This window comes from Nicotiana sylvestris, chromosome 4 (genome assembly GCF_000393655.2).
Source record: "Nicotiana sylvestris chromosome 4, ASM39365v2, whole genome shotgun sequence".
NCBI lineage: Eukaryota > Viridiplantae > Streptophyta > Magnoliopsida > Solanales > Solanaceae > Nicotiana > Nicotiana sylvestris.
Window position 1 is genome coordinate 179,944,491 of NC_091060.1, and position 9,852 is coordinate 179,954,342.

The 9,852-nt window shown below is 37.4% G+C and overlaps 2 protein-coding genes across 2 annotated transcripts; both read right to left on the reverse strand.

The window, feature by feature from the left end:
* Positions 1-394: 394 nt before the first annotated feature.
* On the reverse strand, positions 395-2,251 carry LOC104216827 (glycosyltransferase family 92 protein Os08g0121900). Its single transcript, XM_009766958.2, has one exon. It carries the CDS (start codon positions 2,016-2,018, stop codon positions 555-557), a length of 1,464 nt encoding a protein of 487 aa, XP_009765260.1. The 5' UTR covers positions 2,019-2,251; the 3' UTR covers positions 395-554.
* Positions 2,252-3,510: 1,259 nt separating this feature from the next.
* Positions 3,511-8,444, reverse strand: LOC104216828 (uncharacterized). The gene is made up of 9 exons (XM_009766959.2): positions 8,019-8,444; positions 7,367-7,403; positions 7,160-7,238; positions 7,005-7,050; positions 6,833-6,931; positions 5,816-5,884; positions 5,409-5,739; positions 5,181-5,335; positions 3,511-4,642 (listed from the first exon to the last, which is right to left on the reverse strand). Exons 1-9 carry the CDS (start codon positions 8,361-8,363, stop codon positions 3,773-3,775), a joined length of 2,031 nt encoding a protein of 676 aa, XP_009765261.1. The 5' UTR covers positions 8,364-8,444; the 3' UTR covers positions 3,511-3,772.
* Between the last annotated feature and the right edge of the window lie 1,408 nt (positions 8,445-9,852).

Below are 9,852 nucleotides of genomic sequence, written 5' to 3' on the forward strand. Positions count from 1 at the left end.
ATTTAATGATTACATATAATTTTTATTTGAAAAGTTTATATTTCAAGATTCTTTGCACATCATTCTAATAACTCAAATTACAATTTGATATATTTTGTGTCCGCGCATTGCTCGAGTACCAATACTAGTTTAGTATAATCTCACAAGTATGATTTAAAAAGAGTAGTGTATACGTAGACTATCCATATCTTTAAAAGATAGAGAGGCTGTTTTCGATTAACCCTCGGCTCAAGAGAGATATATACTACATTATAGCAATCTAACATTAATCTTATGCTCTTGAAGAATTCAAGAACAAGTGGTCTCTCCTATCTATCCCACTAACTACATCTAAACAAATATATATCAACCTACACTAAAAGAATCAAAAGAACAAAAATTGCAGAGAAAAAAATTAAGAATCAAAGAAAATCTCAATTTGAATCAAAGAAATATTACAGTTCTCTGCTACCTTCTATCTGGTAAATTCTAAAGTCATAGCTAGACAAGACGTATTGTAACAACTCAATCCACTAGTAATATTGTTCGCTGCATTCGTCGATTCCCCATATGGTTCATCTTTGCCAAGGCAAACTGTACTCAGATGGAGCAAGGGATTCAACTGCAAACCATCTCCATGTCAAATCTTTTAAACCATTATCATATACCTCACAGAACTTCCTCTGCCATCCTTTTGGCTCAACTGGACTATACCCTAACCCGGGGGTTCGATCATTCGAACCAAGGTTCAATGGTTTAGTCCAATCCACAACATAAGCTGACACCCTTCTCCTAAATTTAGCCTTAAATTCAGGCCAAGCTTGATACTTATAATGATTCACCACCATCTCAACAACATTCAATTTCTTCACATTGTACCCTGGCTTCAACTTAAAATGATGTATCACATTAAGCAAAGAATAATCTACAGCATCCAAAAATACTATAGACTTGTGCCTATTCTCCATTTTCCTCCTACAATTATACCCTTGTACCACTCCCTTTACTGGATGTACCTTCTGTTTCGACGGTCCAAATTCATAACAAGGAATGCTAATTTGTGCAACATTTTTCTCGGTCGATTTTCTAGACCCCACTTGTGCGATTACACTGAGTCCTTCTGAATTCAGTAATATAGAAGGTAATAGTAATTGTGATGGTTGAGTTAAATTTGACCAAGATGGAGAGTACACAAATTCATCTACATCAATGTACATAATCCATGAGCATGAATCCTTAGCAAAAATGGCACTATGGGAAAAACCAGCTTCTTGCGTTTTTGGCCATAGCCAAAAATAAGTTTGCACATTATAGCCATCTTCAACTAGCTCTTCAACAACTGGAGCTAAATCATCATCACTTCCATTATCATATAATATAAATTTCTCAACTCCAATTTTAGAATGGTATAAAACCCATTCTCTTAAGAATTTAGCCACGTTGTACACCATAGTGCAAAAACAGAGGTTAGCTTTTTCAGGGCTAGCAAGTTTCCGTTGTGGCGAATAATAGGCTACTGTAGGGACCACAATAGGAGTGGGTCCTACAATTTCAATTGACACTTTGATTGGCATATTAACGGCGAAATCCGGCCGTTTACAACGGAAAACTTCTTGTACTGAACTTGTCACGGCGGTTTTAACGCCGTCGCCGAAAATACAGGTGAATTCTGTGGGTTCTCTGTTAATGCCTTGATGATTATTTAACCCTTTAACGAATAAAACGACATCGTCATCGGTTGTGAGAGAGTCGTAGACGAGAAAACTCCACCGTAACAGCTCCGGCGAAGGTGAATTCCGATAAGAAACATTAGCAGAAGAGCTCGTCAAAATGGGTTGCGTAAACGGCAATCTCCGACGAGCCCGGCTAGGAAGTTTGCAGTTGAAAATGGACCGGACCGGAAATGGAAGCTCACCGGCGGGAACAACCGGAGATTCCTCTCCGGTATCAAAAACACAGAGAAAACTAGAATTATTATAATGGGTTTGTAGAGGGGAAAAATCAGGTGAAACGATGACGTAGACTTCCCAATCCGGCATGAGAATGGAAACAGAGGGAATTATAGGAAATTTTCGAGAAGGGGTATTAGGGGAAGAAAAATTTTCATGAAAAAGAAAATTGGGTGTGGTGGATTTGATAGTAGTATTGTGAGGATTAATAATTTCGTTGTGATATGCAGAGAAATCATGGCGAAGAAAATGGTGATAGAAAGTAGCGAAGAAGAGGAAGCAAGTGAAAATGTAAAGGAAGCTGGAGCGAATTACTTTTCTGGCCATAGTTTGTTAATGATGAAAATGATGGTGGGATTTTATAATTGAAGAATATATAGTAATTAGTATTAATTAAATACATTAATAATGGTGGAATATGTGTTAACATACTTGAGTATAAGTTGATGAACTCGATTAAATTACCAACATTCCTGTTTAGGTTAGTAATCTCTTTTGAATTCAAAGTTATAGGAGTTGCAGAATGGTATTTCTTGAGGTCTCTTTTTTTTTTTTTTTTCTTGGTCTGTAATTAACATATCACTTAATTGACAAGAGGGGTTGCTCTGACGGTAAGCAACCCCCACTTCTAACCGAGAGGTTGTGAGTTCGAGTCTCCCCAAGAGCAAGGTGGGAAGTTCTTGGAGGGAAGGATGCCGGGGTCTATTTGGAAACAGTCTCTCTACCCTAGAGTAGGAGTAAGGTCTGCGTACACACTACCCTCCCCAGACCCCACTAAGTGGGATTATACTGGGTTGTTGTTGTTGTTGTTGTTAATCTGTCTCACTTAACCATTGGTTAATTATGTTGTGTTTGGATATAGATTTTGGCAATTTTTTTCAAAAACAAATTGAAAACGTTCATGAAATTTGATCAATTTTTGAAAAAAAAAAAAATTAAGTTCCAAAAACTGGTTTCGACCAGTTTGAAATTTTTTCTTCCACTAAGAAAACTTCAATATTTTTTCAAGTAAAATGCATTTCCAAACACAACTTCAACTTTCAAAAACTATTATTTAACACAACTTCAAAAACTCTTTTTTCCAAGTTTCAACTAAAACTAATTTCAAACGCTAGCTTAATTACTCTATATATTGCAACCTTAAAAATGTCACTTAACTATAATTAATTATAATTTGATTTTAGTGTGAATTCTAAGTAAGTTTTCCATATATTGAGTGAGGGAGGGATGTACTTAATATAATGTGGATTTGGGTAGAAAGGTTGTTTCCTCCAATGCCCCGAAAATTTAAGGGTTCCTCCGCAAGGTTCGGCCACGGAGGGTGAGTCAGGGCCTAAAATCAGGCCGAAAGGCGTAGTCGATGGACAACAGGTGAATATTCCTGTACTGCCCCTTGTTGGTCCCGAGGGACGGAGGAGGCTAGGTTAGCCGAAGAACGTAAGGTGTCCCTGCTTTGTCAGGGTAAAAGGGGGTAGAGAAAATGCCTCGAGCCAATGTTCGAATACCAGGCGATAAAAGCTCAGCTCAAGAAAAACTACTACTACTATTTTGAGTAACATAATTCAGTAAATGACAACAGAAAAAGAAAAAAGGAAACTTGATTCCTTTATGAACAAATTAAATGTGAACGTCTGAGTATCAATTTGTAACTATTAAAAATGTACCAAGGACTAATTTCTGTCTTAAAGGAGCGAGCAGCCCCCATGTTACTCTAAAAAATTGGAAACATAATCTGTACAAACTTTTTCCTCAAGTTCCTAATACAATGAAGCCCTCATTCCAGGTCACTGTCAATCATAGCGACCTGTGTTTTCTGGTTCACAACCAACAGGGCTAAACAAAAATTAGAGTTGTAACGCTAAATCTGGCTGCTGTGAGGAACCGATTTGTAAACTAGCGCTAGGGGAGCCCGGAGGCTGAACTCTTACATTCAGGTCAGGGGGAACTGACATTTTGCTCCTCTGCTGACCCAAAGATGCAGGCCATGATTCACCGGAAACCCTCCCATTCTGTTCTGTACAAAATTCAGGATTTTTACCTTGTGGTAATGAATTTCCAGAGTACAATGTTGCCCAGCTTTCTAACAACTTATTTTCTGCTGAAGTGACATGGTTAGAAAGTGCAGAATGAAAAGATGGATTATCTCTTACAGGAAGCGTTCTGAGCACTTGATTAGGCCTAGATGCCTCTTGTAGGCCTGACTCTCCTTTACACATGGAAAACCTTGACAGCTCCGCCTGCTGCGACGAGTCATGCCCAAACACGTCAGTGAAACCGTTTCTTGGCTGAAGAAGAGCTTTCTGCGGAGCTGGGCAGGAGGTAGACACAGGATTTGCCCACGAAAATCCCCCATCACCACAACCCTGTCTGGTTAGCTCATTTTGACTATTCAATCTCTTGACAGCTTCAAAGATTTCGGCAGAAGGCTTGCACATTACAGCAGAACTTAATCCAGGAGGTGACGGTGTAACGGGTCTACTAGAATGGCGATCAGCTGCTGAGCTATCTAACAATGATTTCTGGATCTCAGCTGAAGAAGTCAATGGCTCTATTGGACCTCCACCTTCTCCCACCCATCCAGGACCAAACTTTACTCCAGCAGGCAAAATATGATCCAACTTCTTAGAAGCCACTTTCCAAACAACAGGCCCAAGATTTGCAGCAAATCTAGTAAGGCTTCTCGCATAAGCATGTTGCTCGAAGTGAATACCAACCTGTAATTATAATCAGATGACACTGTTGGTCTTGGTAAAGTAAGACAAATGTAACATCTCAGCATGCATAAGGGTTGGGTTGGCGGGCAGTATTTTCTTTTCATTTGGGGGGGGGGGGGAGGGATAGTAGATGATGAAAAACAGAGACACAAAAGAACAATAAGAAATCAGGTAAGAAATTGGTCAAAACCCTGTCACACCAGATCAAGTATTGGAATCTTTAAAGTTGTTTTAACTTATCCAGACCTATCCTATATAGTGTAATGGAAACACGACATGTCGATGGCAACGTAGTCTATGTAAAAGCAATCTAAAAATGAGACAAATAGAATGGAACAGTATGTAGAGAATATTGTACTGCCTTTCTTGATTTTCATCAACAACTTTATCTTTGTGTAAGTTGGTTCTCATTAAATTTAGTCCTAAAATGTAAGTTTTAACAGAAATAGAAATGAATAATTTGAATACAGCCCTGTATTCCCTTCTCATTGACAGCCATGAAAAAAAAAAGGAAGCAAGGTAAGCTCTCTGTACATACAGCCATTAACCGTTTCATATCTCCGTCAATATTCGACAAGAGAGATGGTTCACTACAAGTAGCCGAAGGATGGAATTGCTGGTATGTGTCCCGCCTGTTCTCATCAATAGAAAAATGTTTCTTTCCATACTTCATGTCAGCCCTCAAGATATTAGCTGCACGAAACAAGATAATTAGTCGTTTTTCATTAAAAAATGGTGTAGAGAAGTGACTGTGTTAGGTTTAAACCTGGAAACTCAGTATTCCAATCAGTTTCAGAATAACTTTCGCCATTACGAGAGCGATGAGCCAAGAATGCATCAGAGGAATGAAACTTTGAAGGCATAGGCCCCTTTCTTACGTTATAAGAATTAGATCCCATAGCTTTGTCATCCCCACTAGCAAGAGTAGCACCCGAAGAAATCTCAGTGAAAACACGATCTAGAGGTGAATTTTCAACCGACTTCTTTAGGTTTTTGCCTGGAGGACGACCTCTACGAACTACCTTAGGCTCGCCATCCTCTCCTTCATGCCTCAAGTTTTCGAAATCTCTTCTTGCCAGCTCTTGAATGGTTCTTGCCTACAAAAGGAAGAGTTAAGGACAAAGTGGAGACAATGAAGAAATAACAGAAGGGCTAGGGAGATGCTAAAGATACCTGCCGGTGGTAAACAGTATCTGGGGCGTTATACTGCATTGCATTTGAGCATATCAAGAAAACATCAACCTACATGAATTACAATAATGTTGGAGATCAGAGTTATATTCAATTATACTCCAATAGCAATTTTTGAGAGGTGCAAACAGGAAGAAAATCCCACCGCACCGACCAAAATCACAGCTGAATGATATTTAAAATGAAAGAGACAATTACCACAAATGAGACTATGACACAAGAAATATGAAAAGATCTCTGCATAAACTACACGAACTTTACTTTATCCAGCGAATGTGAAATTATTTTTACTACAACATAAATTTCCAAACACTTCAAAACTTCCTGCATTGAGACTTGTGTATATGCCATGTTATTTGACCTTCTTATACTTTTCTCTTGACCTTTTTTTTTCCTTTTTAGATAAGGGTAAAATTTTATTGAAGATGAAAAGAAAACTAAATGAAGAGAAAGAAAAAGAAACGAGTTCATTCAGGTTCAGTTTTTACCAAGGGCATCGCAACAAACACAAAATCTCTAAAAAATAAAGTTTTCCTGCTCTAAGAGAACACTGAGCGACACTAAACTTAGCCATCAAAATCTAAAAATAAGTATCTCTGCCGTATCTTTATAAAAACTCACCTAGCCCTCCATCTTCTCCTATTACAAATGTTAAAAATAAATGCCCACTACTCCTACTCTTCCCTAAAACTTTAAAATCCAAATATTATGCCCACAACAGTGCAACATCGAACTGAGATATAAAAGATCCTTACTCCTCATTTAGCTACTATACTTTTCTTTGGTTTTCAACAAATTCACCAACCATTTAATAATACTCAAGATAACCGAATCAAATTCTACTAACAGGAAAGTTAAGGGTGCTGTTCTCAGCTCAAGCTGCATTTGCAGGTACTTCATATCAGTAGACAATAAAAGGTCTCATCCAAACTGAATCCATTATAATCCAAATACAAGGAACTGTGACTACAAATTCCAGTGTGGCAATCCGTAACTTACCTCCAACTCTTCCAGGTTTGAGTAGAGTCCTCCATCAAGTTTCTTCCTCACGGTTCCGAAATCCATTGGATGCTCAATAATCTCATGATAATCAGGTAGCTGCAAATAAATTATTTCAATATCTACAGAGGATATAATTACCATCATACAATTCACCTCTACAGAAATGTACCTCATTTGGATCAACTGGCTCGGAGAATACGCCATAAGTATCCTTCCTGCATTTTAGTATTGAAATAAACTAATGCTTAAGTGTACCACGGAACCAAAAAAAACAGCCCAAGTACAAGAAATATAAAGATATCCACTTAAGTAGAAAAAACATACTTTTGAAGCCTGTCAAGAATGAACACCAACAACTTTTTGTCTGGCAAAGGTGTTGTGGGGCCTGACACCAATGGTGACCCTGACCACAGAATAATTGTCAGCAATTAGATATATATAAAAATCCAATCTTTACTAAGAATTCCCAACAATTTCTTTTTCCTTTTCCATCAATTTTGAAGAATGGAAAAAAAAGGCTTGGAATTGAACCATGTCCAGTGTCCGTCGCTATCAAAAGCTTCTCTTCCTGAAAATTTAACACAAGCATATGGTTGTTAGCTCAATTATTATAAACTTAAATTGGAGTATATTTAAAAGATGGGACATAAAAATTGAAAGTTACAGTAAAGGGGTCGCCTTGAAGTTGATGATGGAGCTAAATAGCTCCACAAAAAGCACATCAAGTACAAGTGAAATACACAAACAACTGAAACTAACTAAAAAGGACAAAACTTGCAACTTTCCCAAAAACTGATGCATATCTAGTTTGCACTTATAAAGTTTGATTGAGCATAAAGAATAAAAAAACTGCAGAGAAAAACAAATAAAAGAAGCAAAACAAGAAAAGACCATAATTCAAAATTTTAAAATAGAAAAAATTACTACTACTTTTTATGGAGAAAAATAGAAGATAAAAATGCATAAAGGGTCGGTGACTGAGTCAAAAAAAATGCAGATCTTGAAAGTCATGAAAAAAAAAAAAGGAACGTTGTACTTACGCGCCAAATTCCCAAAAAAAATAATTATAGAATCACATCGAGAAACAGAAACCTCAAAAATAAAATCCCTCCAGCTTCTTCTTTTTCCCAAAATAGAAATACATTAAATAACTCAGCTTGAACTTTAAACGAAAATTGAGCACCTGATCAGAAACGACGTCGTTAGATCTAAGATCAACGGAGCTGATTTTACTTGTGTTAATAACAGAGGCTTCGCGTTCTTCAGGTTCGGAATCAGAATCTGAATTGGAAGAAGAATTATCCAAATGTTGTTGATTATTATTCGATTGGGGCAAACGAACAACGAGCTTGACTTTCTTCTCTTTCCTTTCATCCTCATCGTCGTCAAATTCCGGTGGCGGAGAATTCGAATTTGAATTAGGGTTCCGGCGAGAAGAACGGCGAATAACAGAGGATTTATTAATTTCCCTTTTGGAAAGATCTGATAAAGATGGCCTACCTTTCTTCTTCTTTCTCTTCATTTCCATTGTTGTTGTTGTTGTTGTCTCCGTTTGTTGTTTCTATGGGTACTGCTCCTCTTGTTGGTATTTTTACCTTACCCGTTTCCAACTTCTTCTTATTTTCTCTCTCTTCAAATAGTATTTGGATTTTCTCTTTTTCTTTTTCTTTTTCTTTTTCTAATTTAATTTTTTTTTTGTCTTGTATTTTCTTGGCGAAATGGCTTCCTAGCAACTTAAACTTGTCGGGTTTTTTAAAGCCGATACATAAACTTATAACTTTCCCATTTGAACACTCGAACTCGTTTTTTCCATAACTAATAAACACATCTGACCATTGACGATGTGCGCGTGTATTACACATACGCATACATGTCCATCCAGTCAGCAAATGACCAATGGATGTCTTACACGTAAGGGCGCGAAAAGTCAAGCAGCAACTCCTTCTCTTTGACTGCTTTAGCGTTCTTCTTCATCAACAATGGCTATCTGCTTTTCATTATTTTGTTTCACAGGTGGCTTAGCTTGATCCTTTTCCATGTTACTCTTTCGTTCCTTTTCCTTCTTTTCTTCCAGCTTTTTTATTTCAAAGATTCAACAGTTAACAAGATAGTGCCCAATTTCCTACAATGTTTGCAGAATTTGGGTATGTTTGCAGACCTTCAATTTCAATCACTCGCTTATATAGAATAAAATTGTAATCTTTATCAGTGAAGCTGAGAAACACATTTAATTTATCATAAATTCCAATTTTTGCAGATCCCTTCAAAGGGAATTTTTTAGAGAATCTTGGCCTATAATTCGGGGTCGGGTCTTCAGAAATCGACCAACAATTGTCCTCTTACATTGAGCCGCCATGATGACATAGTAGTCTCTTGTTTTGAAGATCACTGTCGGCATGCCGTTGTGTGTCGTCTTTCTAGCTTGGAATTTCAGAGAGAATCTGAAGGCCCTCCTTATTGAAACTTGAAATCCCCCAGAATCTCTTCTTCTATGCATAATGAAAACATGGAAGAAAACATTGCAGAATTAGGCCCTCCTAATTTCCCTACTTTCCACCATTTTCACGGTCTGAAAAATGAAAAAAAAAATTGAAAATGGAGCTTCAGATTTTTAAAAATGGAGGAAGGGGGTATTTTGTACAATTGGGCGTTGGGAAGGGGGGTTTCACGCTCATGTGCGTCGTGTTCCTCACGCGGGTCTGCTGAGTAGGACCAACTGACGCCACATGGGCATGGTCAATGGTCAAATGTGTTTATTAGTTATGAAAAAAACGAGTTCGAGTGTTCAAATGGGAAAGTTATAAGTTTATGTATCGGCTTTAAAAAACCCGACAAGTTTAAGTGGCCAGGAAGTCATTTTGCCTATTTTCTTTAAATTTAAATTTTCGAACTTATATGAGAGAGCGAGTAAATGAGGAAATAGATGGGGTAACTTAGTGGGCATTTGGACATAAGAATTATAAAATTTCGGAAAAAGTTAAGAAAAAAATTCAAGTGCAAATAATAATTGAAAATTA